The sequence below is a fragment of the Myiozetetes cayanensis genome, unplaced genomic scaffold (assembly GCF_022539395.1).
Source record: "Myiozetetes cayanensis isolate MyiCay16 unplaced genomic scaffold, myiCay2020 scf5-8, whole genome shotgun sequence".
Lineage (NCBI taxonomy): Eukaryota > Metazoa > Chordata > Aves > Passeriformes > Tyrannidae > Myiozetetes > Myiozetetes cayanensis.
In genome coordinates this window covers 26156904-26175790 of record NW_026087742.1, presented here as the reverse complement: position 1 = coordinate 26175790, position 18887 = coordinate 26156904, and the positions used below count along the sequence as shown (strand labels likewise).

At 39.6% G+C, this 18887-nt stretch overlaps 1 protein-coding gene across 3 annotated transcripts in view; it reads left to right on the top strand.

The window, feature by feature from the left end:
- The first annotated feature begins 5880 nt into the window (after positions 1–5880).
- The window catches only part of WARS2 (tryptophanyl tRNA synthetase 2, mitochondrial), a 45999-nt gene continuing 32992 nt past the window's right edge, over positions 5881–18887 (top strand). For 2 of the 3 annotated variants that reach the window (XM_050333574.1, XM_050333572.1), the window contains exon 1: positions 5896–5987. In XM_050333574.1, the coding sequence (XP_050189531.1) occupies positions 5934–5987 (54 nt within the window). In that variant the 5' untranslated portion in view covers positions 5896–5933. Of the gene's footprint in view, positions 5988–18887 lie in introns of all 3 variants that reach the window. The other variant, XM_050333571.1, reaches the window with a different exon arrangement.

The following is an 18887-nucleotide window of genomic DNA, read 5'->3' as shown; positions in this document are numbered from 1 at the left end:
TTCCTAAGCTTTTCCAGATCTGTTTGCTTATGAGATTTTTCGTAACAAGCAATTTCTTAAGTTTGCCAAGCTTGTCTTAAAACTAAAGTTTTATGTTTTCTTCATTTTTTTCTATTAATTCTAGTCATAATATTTGCAGCCTTGAGAGTTTTTAATATGTTCAGAGGTATCGAAATATCACCATCAGTAGGGTATACATGAAGGAACTTCGGTAGAAGAGGGAAATTATTAGGAGAGAGAAGATAATCCTCACCAATAATTTTGCCCAAGATAAAACTCTTATTTGGAGATGTGCTTCCACTTCAGAAAGGAGTAATCACTGCTGCATGCCAGCAAAAGTCTCCTTGGTGCCCAAGATGATCATGATTGAAGAACCAGCCCAGATGATGATTGTATCAAGCTTTCCCAAATTTGTTCTAGTTTTGCAAACAAAAGATCTGTGGTTCAATGGGGTGACAGAGTACATGAATCTAGTGAAATATATTTTGGATGATATTTTCATTGATGCATATTAGTATATTGAAGTTTCAAAAGGAGGGCATTCATGTAGGAGATAGATTTCCTTCCTTGCGGGGCAAAATTCCTGCAAGAGTAACAGAAAGTATGAGAAAGTGCTATATATCTGGCTCCTAGTGCTTCTTACAACAGCTTTTCTCTTCTTTTCCACTCTTTTGTTTTTAGAAGCAGGCAGATATGGATGATACATGAACACTAATTTTTTTATTTGTGAAGTCTGTTGACATCATTTTTTTCTGTCTGTGGATTTAATTTGACTTATATATCGTAAGTATGTTCATTCACCATTTCTAATGACAGTCCCTCAGAACACTTACCTGGACAGCAGTATTTGCATTTAAAATGCAGTTTCAGATAAAAAAGCCAGAAATTCTTAAAAGCATTGCTTAGGTTACACACAAAAATATGTTAAGCATTTCAGAGATATAGAAAAAGATAACTCTCTGCTGGGAGTAATGATCAAATGATTCTATGAAAGTCTCCTTAGACATCCAGGCTGGATAATCCACTGGAAATAATAGCAGAATTGGGTCTTCTACTTACTGTAGTAAAGCAACCTTGCCTATAAACTCCTTATTGCTGCAAACCAAAGGTGTGTGTCTGGGGAGGGCAAGCTTTTCCCCTTGATGTTCCAGGACATGGAAATACAATCCTTTTTGAGACACAGATGTTTGCAATAGAAAACTTTCACTCCACTCTCTTCTGGTTTTAATCTGCTCATGACAGGAAACACAGATTCAAAATGAATGTAGAGAACACAGTCACCGTAACTGATGATAATACAAAAGAACATGTAGGAAAGATTTCTTTTTCCCAACATACTATAGGGAGAAAAGGTTTACAGATTTCAGAAGATTCTAGGTGTTTTTATTTCTCAGTGGCTACTAATACAGTGGTTTTCCATGAACTTCACAGGATATAGCTCTCTGCAATGCTATGATACTATCAGCAGTTTCAGCATACAAAAGACAATACAATACTTCTTCAAATTCTCTGCCAGATCTTCAATGCTTCCAAGTGACTACCCTGCTAAAGCTTCACTGAACAAACAGATGTATAAAAATGGCCAAAGATTCTTCCATAGCATGTGTAAAATGTAAAATGAAACAGGTAAGAGCGATTGATTGACCCTCTTCAGCCAGTCTTGCTGCTAACCTCTAGGCTCTCAAGAATTTCAAAGATGTGCTTTTAAACTATGGCAACCTACACATCTCAAGTAAAGTTTTTTATGTATAACAGTGTGAAGGGTTTGACTTGACTCTCTCCTGTGCTTCTTGGTTGTCTGTTCAAACTTCTCCTCTTACTCTGTTCTTCAGATCACAACCTACCTGGCCTTCCTTCTCTGACTCCTCCAGTTTACCTAAATCCCCTTTCCTTACTCTTCCATTGAGGTAGAACCTTGCGAATAACACCCTTCACTTAAAAAACAACAGTACTCACAGTATTTACATGTTGATTTCTGCAAATTCATTTATCATGCTGTGTGTCATACACTCTTCAATCTGTGTCCACTTTGTCTTTTAGACTATGAGCTATTTGGAGCAGTGGCTGTCACCCGGTGCATGCTTGAGAAATGCACAGCACAAAGGCATCCTATTTTAGACAGTATCTGAGCAGTGCTGTAGCAAACAATAAAAATAATTGTAGTTATAATTACCCCTCCTGCAAGCTACATTTAAAAACATGATCAAAAACTCAGAAATCGAGAAATGACAGCATCAACTCTGTTATGTGATTTAATTAATTTCCCTCTCTTCTGTATAAATATTATGAGACTGACTCTAGCTATATCTTAGCATACTATTTCTTCTGCAAAGGTCTTGCTCCTTTGAGTATTGTTGATTTTTTTAAATGGTGTCCAAATCTTTCTTACCATAGGATTTTTTGTCATAATCCCTTCATTGAATGGAAAAATTACTGGTTTCCTTCTACATTTTAATTTGTTACTTTTATCAAGTAATGTGAATGATTCAAAAGTATTAGTGAAATTGTTTTGACAATGCTGACTTGAATACTTGTTACTCTATTTCAAAGATGGGAGATTAAACAAAAATAGATTAAGCATAAAACATAAATCTTACATGATAAATTAACAGACATAGGTTCTAATATTTTAGGCTGTTTCAAGGCTTCATGAAAATAAAAGTTTGTGGGCTCTAGCCCAGCTACAGAGGTATTCCTACCTGGAGAAAAAGAAAATCAGACTTTCTGTTCCACTTCTAGCACTTCCTGCATCTTCACTAATCATTTAATTGAGCATAGGCCTAAGTCCTTTTTTAAATCATTTTACAGCTAATGTCTGTAGTATTTTCCTTGATTTTTCATTATCTTTTTTTATGCACAGAAACCCAAAGTGGACTTAGTATTTTCTGACCAGTATCCCATTATTAAAAAATTGTATAATTGACCATTTCAGCTACAGGATTGCACCAGCAAATAGAGCTGCTTGTCCCACACAAACTCTAGGTCTTTTGCAGAATCGCCATGTCCCAGGGAACACACACTGATCTGAAAGACACGGTCTAGAACTACTGCTTCTAAGTCAACAGCCAGTTTGGTAGTACTAATAACAGAGAATTGCACTAGTGATATTCTGACTGGAGTCCTGGTTCATGTTCAACCGTTAACTGGCATTTTCCTAATTTGGGCTGTGGAGCAAATTCCTGACATCTAAATAGTCTTGAGTGAGTTCTCAGTGTGCATTGGGGTAATACGAGTAGGGGGAAAACATCTACATGAGAAAGGTCAGAAGTGTTTTGGCAGCAGCAGGAGATTTCAGAGGACAATAAATATTAGCAGTGAATCTTTCTTCTTCCCTAATTTTGCCATCTCTCAGGATGCAAGCTGTCTCATCTTCTCTGGGATTCTCAAGCCAACCTCTTCTCACCCACCTTGCACATTCACACCACTCTCCTTCTCTGCCTACACCATGTTTATTCTTCTGCCCCTGCTAGATTTCTGTCATAGCAGTGGGCTCTTCCTGTGTTAAAGAGGTATTGTAAATGTTTTACTGATTTTTTTTGTTGTTGTTGCTGGTTAGCATCAGTTTGGGCTTAACAAAGGCTTTAAAGTAATAACTCAGGGTCAGATCCAGTTAAAGAAAAAAATTCAACTTTAATTCAAGTTTTTACTTCAGTATCAACTTGATTTTAAAACATGCTTTGTTTTAATACACTCATATTACCTGCATGATCACAACGTTTTTAGCGTTATTTAAAAGTCTGTCAATATTTATGTCAAGGGCACATTTCAACATAAATTATTCAGTATTTATTTCCAGATGATTGGCAACAGTACTGAGTAGGGCAAAGCATAAGTCACCATAGAACTCTACTGTAACAAGTACTTTTGAAGACCTGTCAGCTAATCACCCTTTAGTCATTTAATGTGTGCTTCTCCTGTATCTTTAATTAGAATGCTCTGTGGTTCTAAATCAAGGTATTCCAAAAGTCTAAAAGGTATCACCTTTTAATGTTCTATTTACTAACTCAAATTCTAATGGCTTTGAAAATTACTACTAATACTTCTTAAGTGGTGTTAATTCTATCTTCATTCTTTAATCTGAATTCCACATAGCTTTTTTTTTATCATTTTGCCTCAAACCAATATCTGACTTACTGACTTATAACAGCATTATAATATTTACATTTATGAGATGCTGAAAGCTTTCTCCTTGGCAAACATACTGTGAAAGAGTTTTGTTTAAAATTATTTGCAACTGAAAAATTGTCTTAACATTTCCTTATCATATTACCTCAATTTTCTTTGAGCAACTTTTTGAAGATAGGTTTATATTCCATTTGTCTCCAGCATTTCCCTCTTCACGGTATTAGTTTAAGACAGCTCTACCTGCTCCAACTAGTCTCCAAAAGAAAACTTTTGGTTGTGAGACAGAGGCTAGGATATGTCCATCCCTCCCACCATCAGAGTTGTTGCCTGATGCTCCACTCTGATCACATTTTCAGTCTCATATTAATGAAGTAGCCATAGGCTCTTGTCCAATAATTTTCTGGCCTTAGGACTGGAAAATCTCAAAAAATATCAACTGGGCTTTTCCATTTTTCAGCTTTTCCCATGATGTTTCCTACAATTTGAGCAGTTTCATGTGATGTTTGCTTAGTTACGTTCTCAAAAAATGGCTGACATATTTTTGCTGAAAGACTGAATAAAAATGCCCGACAAAGATGAACATCACACAAAGAAGTCTTCAGCTCAAATTATAAACAATATCTATAGTGATGACGCAAATGATGAAAAAATTATATGTACAATTTCTGGGTTTGAGCTAAAGTTCTTATGGACTGTGTAAAGTACATTTTTTACAATTTGTATTATAGTAGAGTCTAGGGGAATAAATGTACTCCTATGTACTAAGTACTGCAAATACAAGGTTTTAAAATAAAAAAAAATTGTTACTAGCCAATGCATCAAAGTGAAAATAAATAAAGAGTTATGTAAATTTACAGTGGGTTTAGCTATTAAAATTGCTTCCAGATTTTAGAGTTAGGAACATTCCATGATAATATCCTCAGTGACGGTGTTTGGGTAGGCTACTGGAAATAATCACCAGTACGACACACAGTGCCTCTGCTAACAGACCTGTGCACCTTCTTCACTGATCCTTCTTTCCTGGTTTGTTTCCCCAGACCCTGCAGTAGCAGATTCCCACAGACATTGTCCCAGAGCTGCAGTTCCCATCACCTGACCACTGGTAAACAAGCGTTTTGTGTCTTCCCAGCCTGGGAATTAAACTGGGCAGAAATTAACTGGCGAAAACCTGGCACCCATTCCGAAAGAGCCTACGTGAAGAGTTGACGAACAACTTCTTCTGAAGCGTGTCAAAGCTCGTTAACAACTGCGGTGTTACTTGCTTTGGCTCTGTGAGCTGGTGCATTGGAAGCGACACGGGCACAAAGACCGGGTTTGGGGACGTGCCGTGTCAGGGATGCTGGATGAAGACAGCTTCTCCTGCCTTGGCTTTTGGGACAGAGTAGGGCGGATTGCGGGAAGAGAGCATCTTTTCGGGGTTTTCTGTGGGGGCTGACTTTAGCTAGTTTGACGGGTAAGACGGGCAGGCTGCGGATCTCTCCGTGGAAAAGCTGCAGTGGGCACGGCCAGGCGAGCTGAGGGGAGCAGGGAGCCCTCGCGAGGGGGACACACTGCTGAGAGGGGCCCGTTTCAAGGGCAGCCTGCAGATGTGACAAGACCCGTGAGAAAGCAGAAAGCGATGTCCCGGCACCACGAGCCCGCCCGGAGTGCCCGGCGGGCCGCAGCATCCCCGCACAGGACCGTGCGGGGCCAGCACCGCCCCTTCCCGGTGACCGCGCCTGCGCCCTCCGCGCTGCGGGACATGCGCTGATCCCGCCGTGCTCCCGCCCTGCTTCCCTTCACCCCGCCCCTTCCTCCCCGCCTTTGCCATGGCGACACCGAGTGGCCTGATCCGGGCCCTGCACCGCGGGACCCTCGGCCAGGTAACCGGCCTGGGGCGCGTCCCCCGTGCCTTCCCGGTCTCCGCGGCGTGGGATGAGCGCCGCGGCTGAGGCGCGGCCGGCCCAGCCGACATCCCGCCCCCGTGCGGCGAGCGGCCCCGCGCATGCGCGGGGCGGGGCTGGGCCGGCCGCGCGCTGCCTGCCCTGTTCTTCCCGTGGTTCCCCCTTCCCAGCCGCTTTCCCTGGCTCTTCCCAGCCGCTTTTCCTGGCTCTTCCCAGCCACAGGGGCCTTTGCTGCTCGGGGCACTCGGGGTGCGGGACAGGGGGAGGGCTGAGCCAGCAAGTGCCGCTGTCCCAGTGGTGGTCCAAGGGCTGAGGTACCGCGATTTCAGCGTTGGCCTTTGCTTCTTCTCTAGAGTATCACCTCCCGATATTAAACGCACCTGCGGACTAAGAACTCTTGTCTTCTCCAGCAGGAAAAAAACCCAAAACTGCACAGGTGTCTGAATGGATGTATGTCGACCCCCCGCCTTGGGACTTACACATCTTCAGTGTATAGTGGTTACATTTCCTTAACATATTTGGGATTTTCAGTGTAACCATAAGGAGCCTTCACTTCCTCCCTCCCTCCCATTCTATTACAAAACTGAAATAAAGGAGCAACTGATTGCATTGATTGTGTTTGCAAAGATAACCCTCAGTAATCAGCCAAGTCAGGTATATATATTCAGTGACCACATGTTTGTAGGCAGCCTCCTTCATAAATTTTTTATGTCTATGAATGGTTTGCCTTACAAATCTAAATTTTTCATGTAGCTTACAGCCTTGTTTTTAAAATGGGTGGAAGAATGATGAATTAAAATAATTTGATAACACTAATGTTGCATCATTTTAGTGAATGTTTGTTTCCATTAGCTGGGCAATTGGCTTTTCCATGAAAATCTTACTCATGTTCTTATATCATCTAAATCCTGAATGGTATGCTATGTTTCTATAATTTTATCTAGAATGGTTGTCGGGGTAGATGCGTCTCATGTTGCTTGTGAGAAGAAATAGGATAAGTAAAAGATCAAAGGCATCTTTCAGTTTCTAGATGTTATCCACGCTGTCTGTGACCTCTGCAGCAACTGGATTCTGTTACTCTCAGCCGTTGAGTTGGTATTCTGAGCACATCAATACACACTAATACACAAAAAGTTGGTGTATATAATGATGAACCTGGGTAAACTACAAGTTGCAAGACTATTTCTGAATTAGTATTTTTCAAATTAAGATTAAAAAATCAAGGCATATTTCAGTTACTCATTAAAACATAATAAATACCATGCAGATGGCCTTGATTCTGCCCTTTCTATCGAGGCAGAGTGAAAGCAAAAGAGGGAGAACCTGTTATAAAACTTCCATAACTGATATTTTACATAGTAACTGCGTGCTTCCTACTAGTTGTTAGTGTGAGGCAGAGGTAGTGTTTCTGCTTATAGTTTTCGTTTCAGAATTTATTTATGTATAAGACTATGTTGAAGTTTAACCATATAGAAGTTATAAAGAATCTTGACCTGGCATACTCAATAAGCTTGTTGGGTGTCTGCATTTCTGGAGGTACTTTGATTTCATTTCACTTACATGTACCTAAATCTTCCTAGGTTTCTAACACTTACTATTTGAATAGTTCTTGCAAAGATGCCTCAAACCACTCATTATTTTTAGAACTCAAAGTTCCTTGAAAAATACTGAAGGGACTTGTATATGCTTATCTTTTCAGATGCTCATGGTTTCTCTTTCTGATCCATTCGATATCCTATCAGATGCCCTCCTCTGTTTTCATCCCTCTGCCAAAGGATTCTGGTTTATCTTGCATAATAGAGAACTCTGCTCTGAGTAAATATGGTTCTGTTATATCTTGATATTCACTCTGACGTGCGCTGCTTTGCCACCTCTGAGTTACCTGTCAGGTCGAGGTATAGGTGCTTTATCACCTGATTACTGTTTAGATATGATAGGTCTGAGAATGTGCTTCCTTCCTGTTGTTCTTTAAATGTTTTCATTTAAAAAAACAAGAAGCCCCAACTTAGTCTTGGTTATGTAGCTTCATATCACCCACCCTCTAGTAACAGTAGTAATTTAAGTTGCTCCTCCGATTTTAAACTTGCAAGTCCAATATGTTGTGGGATTCTGTCAGTTTTCTCTCTCACTTTAAGTGCCCTCTTACGTCTCTATGGAGAGAACTGCACTGGAACTGAGGTGGTTCTTCAGTGCATCTTCGAAAGAATCAAAGGAAAAAAACTTCCTTATTTATGCTGTTCCTGTTTCCAGATTGGACTCCAGAGTAGTTCAACTATTATGGCAGACAGCTTGGAACAGATCATGTATTTTCTGTGTGCTAATGAGGAACGTTCAAATTTCAAGCTGGAAAAGTGTTTGCCTTCAAACTTGCACAGTAGGCGAGTGCTGGCCAAGTACTGGCACCCTGATAGTTTTGATGTTTAAGGATTTGATAATGCAGTCACAGTTGCTAGGAGCTATCATTTATGTGGTTTCAGCTTTGTTTTACTGCAGTGCACATTCATTATTATGCTGGATTTATCATGGTGTGGAAAAGTTGCTCTATGATTTTTGTTGTACATTTTCTGGAACACAGCTAGAATTTGTAGGCATAATATATGTGGTTAAGAAGAAAGTAACATTTTGTTGGAGAGATTAATTACATTTGGGATGTCTTGACTTTTAAGAGTTTATTTTCAAATTCCCTGATTTACTGTTCTTCAGTGGTCTCTAAGCCAGGGTTATAGAAAGTAATTTCAGCAAGTCTGATTTTTTGATAAGACATTCTTAAAAATGGCAACTAACAGGTATTTCAGGGAATTACTGATAAAATTATGAGAAAACCAACAAAGGCATAAGCTGACAGTAGGAAAATTTACTCTTAAGGTCAGTCAGTCAGTTGTTGTTGTATATCCTGACAGAACATGGATTAGGTTTAGTCCTGTCAGCAAACATGAAGTAGAAGAATGGCAAGTTCTTGCTTTTGATTATAGAGTCTCATGGATCACTAAATGGCTTTCCAGACTCCCAGCTAGAGGCCTACTTTTAGATGTTATTTGCCTTCAAGAATGCAGGAGTCTTTGGCATCATTTTTCTTTTCTAATATCAAAGTAGTTATCACTATTACAGTTACTGCAAGAATACTCTAGTACCTGTATGCTTTTCTTCCTGAGAGTATCTTTTAAAGAGAACAAGAATTCTCATTTCGCTACCTTTTGTCCTACCCTGGTCTTTCCTCTTTGATAGGAAAGCCTTCCCTCACATTCAGACATGATCTGTTGCAGTGGCTGTATTGTTATTGCTAAGCTGCATGTTTTGATGTTCTACAACCTTCATCTCTTGTCAACTTTCACGGGAGTGCTGCATCAGAAAGTGGATTCTCTTTTAGCTTCAAGTGGTACAGAATTGCATCTTCCAGCCGCAAGGGTTGGTATTTTTTAACACGAAATCCTTTCCTCTTTGGTGCTAGTATTTGGTTATTTCTTTTTTTCTGGCACTGAAAAGTTGGATTTGCCCTAATGAAACTCATCACACTGACTCTAGCAGGCACTGTTTGGGTCATACAAAGAGAAAATTGGTTTGAGTCCACAGTTCCAAGAATGTTTTTTCTACCTTTTGGTGAGTGTTGCACAGAAAACATCTCTGGTGAACATTTAGTCAGGTACTGCTGCAAGTACACAACCTTGAAATCCAAGGAATCTTAGCCAACATGTTGGTAATCACAGCAGTTCATTTAGGAATGTATCTGTTTCTTTGCCTGAGTTAATATCTTTAAAAAATATCACAATATGGATCCCTCTGTGTAGTTTCTCTAGCTTGCTTTACAACTCGTGATCAAGCGTGGTACTAAAATCCTGAGACCTTTAGGGCATCTTACCCTACTGTGGCAGCCTAATGGGTCTCAAGGCCAAAGTTAGACTAATGTGGTGCGCTTTGCTCCTAACAAATCCACATTTGCTGTTGTTTTCTTTAAGTTATCTTCTAGGGAATTGCAAAAAAAGGGGTTTATTCGCTGAGTATTGATGCTAAGCAGACTACCTCCCAGACTGCTCCTCTTTTCCTGTATTTTTGAAGACAGGAGTGACATTTTTCCTTTTTTGGGCTTCTGATACTTTACTTGGCCTCTATGAACCTCAGTGATTCTGGCCAGTATTGTGAGTACTTTGAGATCTTCAGATTGTTTGGGTCTGATGAAATTTGATTTACTTTTTTTGAAGAAGTATTGTTCTGTCGGTATTCAGGCCACCTGATCACTCCATTGTTACTGTGCTAGTCATGTTAATGACTGGTCATGTTTCATATTTTTTAACAAAGATGGCTGTGAAAAAGGCAGATAAAAATTGAAGGGTTGTTTTGGAGAAGACCATTAAAATGCTTTTTCCCAGATTGCAAATTAAATCTTCAAAATTTTTAGCTATAGTTACCATATGGGCTCCAGAGAACGGAAGTAACTGAAATTACCAGACCCTAATCCTTAGGGATTTCAAAGATTGTAGTTAAAACTACTGTGGGAGAGCTCAGTTTTTAGTATCATTCAGATCTGTTATGAATGAGATGCAAACAATTTAAAAGTATCCATGTTTCCATCTTGAATTTGTTGCTGTCACATAGGGGTCACTTTGTTAACCATTAATGAAATGAGTCCCCAGGTGAATGTAACAAGCTGCACACACACAGAGGTTACTGCAGCAGGTCAACTTCACAATGTCTGTCCAGACAGTTGTATACTGAAATTGATGGATGAACAGGCAGATTTTTAAGTGCTTGCCCTGAATTTATGATTGTGACAGTCCCCTGTGTTGCATCTCTTTCTTCCAGAGAGCATGAAGGTTGGAAGTAGCAAAGTGCTTTTGACTGAGTTAAAAAAGCTGGAAATGCAAATACCTGTTAGACAGCAAAGACCCATGATGATTCCTGGTGTCCAGTATGGGGTGGTGCAGCATACTGGAATCTACAGGACCTTTAGGAAAGATCCAAGTGATTTGAGAAATGCTTTCCAAGTACAGATATCCTCTATCTGAATTCATATGTAGAAATTGTTGCCTTTTTTTTTTAAATTTCCTGTTTTTCTGAATGTTAACATTTCTAACTATTGTTATTGAGCCTAGATACTAAAAGTTATTTACTTACCTGGGTTATTCTGAAATCAACATGTTCTAGTCTTTGGATTAAACCTCTAGTGTCTCCTATTCAGGTTAAAATGGAAGTCTTTCCTAATCAGTCATTTGTTTTTACTCTAATCACTAAATAATTTCTGTTTGATCCTCTAGGGAAACCAACTTATCTTTCAGATAAAGCGATGGAATAGTTTTTTATGCCAGAATGAAGTCATTAGCTTTTGTGTCATTTTCAGAGCTGAAGGCAAGTTAGTATGTAGTGAGAATATACATTTCTTGGGTTTTCACTGGGTTTGTGAGAGCTCAGATTTCCACACAGATTTATTAGACCTTCCAATAGTGGAGAGACTTCTCGTAATCTGCCTTGCTTAATGCCTTGTCTCTAGTGGATTTTGACCACTGTTGTAGCTGCACAGGAGAGAGCCCCCCTTGTAGACAGAAATGAAGGATCTTTGAGGCGTGAACGGGTCCTATTCATTTCCATAATGGAGTTCTAACAATAAAGTCTGGCAAACACAGATTGTTTTAGCAGGAAACAGCCCTTTGTTCTGGCATCTTGGCAGGGCTTGGGTAGAGTCCCACCATTCTTTCCCCCTCTGGCCCTTGCTTTCAGTGTCTTGACTGAGCCTGTTTTTTCTCTTGAGAGACTCCTGTTTTTATTAACTTGTTTTTGTACAGTGAGTTTAATGAAAGATGCTACTCTGCCTATGCTGGATGTTGAAGTTTTGTGTAAACTTCTCTAGTGCATATGCTGGACAAACATATTGTAAGGCCTGCAGCAGATCACCTCTGTCTCTAGACCGCAGACTGGGGGTCTTGTTTTAGTGCTGTTTCATTGGCAGATAGAATTTCCATTTACTAATACAGCAAGTGCTCTTCTAGACATTCAACAATTACTTTTTCCATGACACAAGTTGTGGTTTATTCTGCGACTTGGGTTAGATGAACAAACATTTTGTGGAGTTGACTCAAATTACAGATCAGAAGTTGGAGTGAAGAAAACCCCCAAACATTAAGTCAGTTAAGTCACCTTAGATCATATATTTTTTGAGCTCTGCAGAGTTTGTGAGCATTGAACTGAAATTGTTGTCCTTTTTGTTATTTGAGCCCTTGAATGTAATAATACCATTCTTGGCGTCCTGAACTCAGACAAATCCTGTAGCAGATTTTATAATTTTCTGCTGTATCAGGAAGTCTATATATCCACTGTAAAGGATTAAATATATTTTTGCCCCCAGAGATGTCCACGTTGAGAGCGCACAAAGGCTCTTGCTGCCTGGGAAAGGAAATAGGTAGATATTTGTATATATGTATACTCACACAAATATACAATGAAGTATATATACTTACTTTTTCATTTCCCTCCTTCTTGTGCTGAAATGTGATGATTGCTACCAGAAATGAAATGTCTGCTTTTTCTTTTAGCTTTGAACTCTTTGAGTTATAGCTAGGGCTGCATCTGCTTCTTGGAGCTGGCCGAAGTAATGGAGAGATGAAGTTGATCCCATTGCTTCAGTGACGTCTGCAGGATATCTGAGGGAAAAATTAGTTGTGTGGAGGGTTTCCTCAGTTTTCATTATGTTGCACATAGCTCATGGTATGAACTATTACTGGGATGTTATCTTCATAACCAGGCAGATGAAACCCTTCAATGCTTCCTTTGTATTTAGATGGCACTTTCATAACTGTTCAGACTAGGAACTTCTTTTTGTTTAGACTGCCTTGTTTTTAGATAAGTGGTTTGGAGCCTTACAGTACAGATTAGAAGGTGAATAAATGCTCCTGACTGATATTTCAAAGTGTAGTAAGCCCATCTAGTTCACCTATGTAGGTGGTTGTTAATATTTACATTCCTGTGCAGAAAAATCCCAGAGTTGAATAGTGCTAGGTTTCCATTTGAGAAGCTCAAAGCTCCTGTAAAACTTTTCCTATCCCATTAAGTATTCAGAAGCTGAAATGAGGTGAAATTGTATACATTGTCCCATTCTGACAGATGGAGGATGTGTGATTCTGAATCCCATCACTGTTGTTTCTGATCACATACGCTCAGTGACAATCAAATATTATGTATTGGTCTTCATAGTGTCATCCTCGCAATCTGGATGCTGAGCTGTTAATCTCATTAGAAGGTTGTTGGCCAGCATTCAAAAAAAAAACCAAAATGAATTGCAAGCATCTTCACAACTTTCATCTTTTTCCATTTGCCAGGTGCATAGGTTCTGACTTTGAAATCTGCCATGATAGCTGTGCCTTGGGAAAGATATAGCAGCATTTCCACGTTAATAAAAACTCCAGGCTTCCTGATGATCTCACCAGAGATTCACATGGCAACTATTTTTGTCATTTGCTTTCACACTTGTGGATACTCTAATATCCCTTTGGCAGTGAGGTTGCTGAATGGCCTGTTTTGAGTTTGCCCAACAGTCAGGAACAGTTCTTTTCAGAGATTCTACCTTGATCCTAGGCCTCATGGGCATTCACTTCTCTGCTTACCACCATTATTTTTTACGTGAAGAGCAGCAAAGAAATATGGGGAGGTACAAACTTCTGCTGACAGAACCATGTTATGCTGTCCTTCTTAAATACAATCTTTTTATAGCCACATCAAAGTTTCTTTCAAAGATGGTCTTTGACTTCTACTTGAATTGGGTTATCCATTTGCAAATATTTTTCTTGAAATCACATACTTGCCAAGATGTGGAAAGACTTTACTTAATGGGCATCCATAGGGTGCTTTCCGTTTGCATGGAAGAACAAAACATTTTCAAACATTTCAAAGCCTCTTTATTGCTTATGTAAAGGGAATGAGGGGTGCAGCCCTTTGAATTCCTGACCAAATCTCATCTTGCATCTCTGCTGGCAACAAATTAGCCCATGTAGTTTCTGCGACCAAGAACGGGTTCACGTTCTGCTCTTCATGCACTTCTAGTGGGGTGTTTTGTTTTTTGTTGTGGTTTTTTTTTAAGATGTCTACAATTTAGGTCTTTGCAGAGTTAAAGCAGTGTCTGCACTCTGCATGTTCATCAACCATTAAGCCAGGTCACAACAGCCGAAGTGCTGTCACTCCTTTCAAAGGGGCAGTTGATCATGCAACGTTGATTCTAAGTCTCTAGTATACTCGCCAGTACTCAAAAAAATGGAGTATTACACATCTCTAGGATACCTGCAGTAAAAACACTTGGCTTCTTTTATACTGATATACTCCAAAGGGTACATCCTTGGATGTAAAAGGTACAAAGTTGAGGTTTGTTACTTTAACTGGCTTCCTGGTGGGCCAATTTGAATAGTACAGGTAACTCAGCAAGGAACATCTCATCATTTTAACAAAGCAGTGAGCATCACACGTGAACTAGGGAACTTGAATGAATCATGTGATGTTTCTGGAATCAAGGTGTGTAATAAGTGAATCACAGTTTGCTGTGACTTGGGTGGCCTGTGCTGTCGCCATTCTAGTCTCACTTGGCTACATCCACTTGACCTGAGCACAGATAAACATTTGTGTCTCTGTCCCTCTCATCCATTGCTCATCTGTTTGTCCTTTTTGTGGAATCAGCCCTAGGGTGGTGGTTTCAGGACCAACCTGCACTGATAACACCAGTTTAAATGTAGTCTGTATTGTCTATCTTCAGAACAAGTCTTTTAAATTCTGTAGAAGTCCCTGACACAAGTATGATTATTATGTCTAAAATACTTAAATTCATAGAATTCTCTCCAGCATAGACAAGGAGGACCAGCTGTAGCATTTTCTTTGTGCATGAGTGCACCATTAGGGAATTTACTGAGATTTCTACATCCCAAGGCCTCTCAACATCCGTCAGGTGGTTTTAAAACTTTGCTATTCACCTGAGGTGAATTTCATGCAGTGACCACAAGGTGAAAGTTTTTGAACAGCTGTGTTAATTTTGGCCCCATGTGAAATGAAGCCAACTTTTCCTTGCTACAGGAAATTGCCAAATAAAATAATGGAGAGGAAATGAACTACTCTTTGAGTTTCTAGGACAGTATTCTGAAGAAATATAGTAATTCCAAATAAAAAATATTTTTTACAAAACATCCTTTTAGATGTAAGTTGATATTCTTTGTTTATATCCCATGGGGCAATCTTAGTAGCAAGCAGACTCCTCACTTGAAGAAAATATATAAAAAATATAATAAACTCTCTTTCAGCTAAAGGTCAGAGAAGGAGCAAGAGCAATCAGATGTTTTTAGGAGATTTGGATACTACTGTGATCAAAAACATAAAACTTCTCTAATTTCTCTGGGAGGGAGGTATTTGGTTATGGGGCATTCTTTAGCTTTTTGTTTTGTTTTGCCTTAAGATTGTGAAGGTTTTGGTACTTAGAATGGTTTAATATATTAAAATCGCACCAACCTTTCATATATCAAATAATCTAAATTTATAATTTAGAAATGTAACACATTTTTCATTGCATTTTGACAGTAACGTGTATCTTGTGTGCTAATTATTTATTTGTTACTGTCAGATTTATTCTGTTGAAGCAGTGTATGTTTCTAAATGTGGATAAGTACCGGTTTACAAGTGTTAAATGTTAACTTGCACTTCACGTCTTTTGACAACATGAAATGGTTTTGCAAAACATACCAATGTTCAGCTGCTATCTGTGAAAAGGCCTCAATTCTTAAGTTTTGTAGAATGCAGGTAGAAGGACTTGAATTTTGAAATGCTGGGAGCTCTAGCCTATCTAAATAGAATTCTGATTTATTTTCCATCCTCTTTGATCTTAATCATGCCTATATAAGATTATAGGCTCAGAGGACTGCAACAGACACAGCTGGAGGTGATCTGGTGCTTCCCATGACCAAAATAAAAATTAACTGCCCCTACATCTTTATCAACACATTGCATATATATATTTATATACAAATAGATAACCTCTCTAAGCATTTTTCTGAAGTCCATTCTTTTTCTTACTGCTGAAAACGTTTCTTTACATCTGATTTGAATCCCTCTTACTGCAACTTAAGCTCATTGTTTCTTACCCTATTAACCAAGGTCCCAAAAGTCATATGTATTTATGGCATACTTAAGACCTTTTACTTTCACAGTCTTTCTTCCACTGAACTAAAAAAGCTTCAGGCTTTCCTCTGTAGTCTTATTTCTTAGGACACTCACTGGACTTAATTGAACTTCTGTGGCCTCTTTCTACCACTGTTTTGAAATACAGGACCTAAAACTGTCCAATTCTCCAGCTTGAGGCCATCCTCATCCTGAGTAAGATGAGCAAATTGTTTTCTGTCTTCTGGATTTTAGTCCTATTCATGAATTCCTGTGCAATTTTTGGTGGAATTTGTAAATGTTGTGGCTTTGCAGCACCATGATACTGATTCATACTCACCTTCTAAAATATTACAAACCCCAGATCCTGTTCTGCAGTTGCTACCTGGACAGCTGTTCTTCCTGTGTTTATGTGGTTGAGTAGTCAGCTTTTCTGAATACATCCATGTATTTTTGCCTGGTAAATAGCATTCTGTTTTTTCAGACCATTTCTTTGCTTTGTCAAGATAATTTTGAACCCTTATCATCCTTCCAACTTTGTTTTGTCTGCAGATTTAACAAATACCCTATTTCAACATCCAGATTACTTTTAGAGATACTAAATTACCAAATAATACCAAACTGAGGACAAAACCCCACAAAACTGTATTTGATATATCTTTTGACAACCACTGTAAGCCAGCAATAAGTGCTCCTTTTGGGTTTTGGGGGTTTTTCTGTCCAGTTCCACCACCAGCATATATTATTATATTCTAGGTGCCATTTCTCTAGCTTGTTGGAAACTGAAATAATGTTGAAACTAAATGACAATCAGGATATAACCTTTAGTACTGGCTTCTCCATTCTGGCATCTTTTGGGCTACAGAAGGTTATCAGAATGATCTGACATTACTAGTTCTTGAGAAATACTGATGTTTGCCATTATTTCTGTAGTTTCTTCAAAGTTCGTTATTTGTTCCTGTAGTTTTCCAGGAATTGAAGTTGAGCTGACTGATACAGAGTAACTCCACTTAGGCAAGGTCACATAGTGGAGCATGAGGTTATCTGTGTGCTTCTGGGCTCAGTGCTTCCATGCCAGTGTGCTTTGTGCCAGCCCACAGGACTGCAACTGGATCAGGAGGAAGGCAGCAGAAGGCTGGGTGCTTTGGAGAGCTGTTTCCAGGAGGCAGCTGTACCTGAAAACCTTGGTTGTTGCTGGTTCAGCTACATTGTTCAGTGAACAGTAAACTAGTTTTTATATGGATTTGTGTCTTAGGATTGTTCTCTACAGTGTAACAAGGCTATCACTCTGCTCCCTCACCTTTTCCCTTGTGCTACCTCTTCCAAGCAATACCTACAGTACCATATCTTTAAAGTTTTCAGCTGTGAGCACTGAGTGCATCATCTTATGGATTTGGAAGCAGCATGTACTTATCTGACCTGACTTCCATGCCTTGCCTGTCTGGCCAGAATGTTCCTCCCAGATAGTTCGCCACATTTAGCTCCCTCTGAAGCTTCCTGTCATCAAGGCACTAATTTGGTTTGTCTCTTAGCACCTTCCTTGTGTGGTAGTTGTAAAAACATACTGTTATTTATTCCTTTAGCCTTTCATTGGGTCTGGGTGAAATGGACTGGTAAGGCCTGCAGGTAATCAGTCTGTGGTTAGGTAGTTTGATTGGAGAAGATTTATTACCTCAGCTTAAAAAGGGAAAGTAAATGGTTTGAGAATAGTTAATGCAGGGTTAAGGCTGCATCAGGCAGCTTCTGACACCATTACTTGTGGTTCTTTGTGCACCTTTGAAAACCAGGAGGTGCAGAAGTAGCGCCTGTGTCAGTGTGCATTGGACCTGCTCTGTAGCTGAGGAACGGCTCAGCTTTGAATGGGAGCTGTAACGTGCTGGCCTTCAGGTTGATGTGGAGAACTGTAAGAAGCACAACACAAAAAGTAAAAGTGTCAGGCTGTGTCCTTGCTAAGGGAGAGATTGTGGTTTAGAGTAGGAGTAAGACTGGTGACTGACATTGGCTGCAGGCAGACCCAGTGCTTGGTTCTTTCACCAGATGTGCACAGACCCTTCCTGCTCTGTCAGATGTTATCACCAGTTCTTGTCCCAGGGCCTCTTCAAGAGTTCTTGAGCCAGCCCTTCTGAGCCAGCATATCGCTGGCTGCTTCCAAGTCCCCTCACCAGGGTTTGTATAACCTGTTTCACTTGATGTGGAAGGGAAGGGTCTGTAGTTGTGACAGGTCCAGAGGTATCTTCTGGTGCATGGCAGCACAAACTGTGGCACCTGCAGTAGATAATGTGTCTGTCAGTGCAGCTGTCATTAGCACGATGAGGGGCACGCGGAGCTCATAAAGAGAGAATACATTTGTGGGATGCAGCGAACCACATTAAAGGATCCGTGTGCTTAGTCATCTTTAACAAGGCAGCATGAGAGGGCAGCCTAACCCAAACACAGTTATACTAAATTCTTTTGCTAGCCCTAGAGGGCAGAGTTAAATTTATGGGGTGGGGTTAGTATGGGCTGTAAACGTTCCTCCCTTAAATGTGTTTCTCATTTTAAATATAAATATTAAAATCTTACTGAAGTTTAAATATGAGCGCATTTGACATTCAAGAAAGGGGTACTAGGCAGTGCTGTTTAAATCTCAATTTAGTTCAGTTTCTGGGCAATGAGTTAATCTTTTCTCAGGAGCTATTTATCTGAAAACTTGTAAATATGTTTCTTTCTAATTTAATGTTAGATCTTTAATCCCTCATTTTAAGGATTAGGTATGTTGAAATAGCA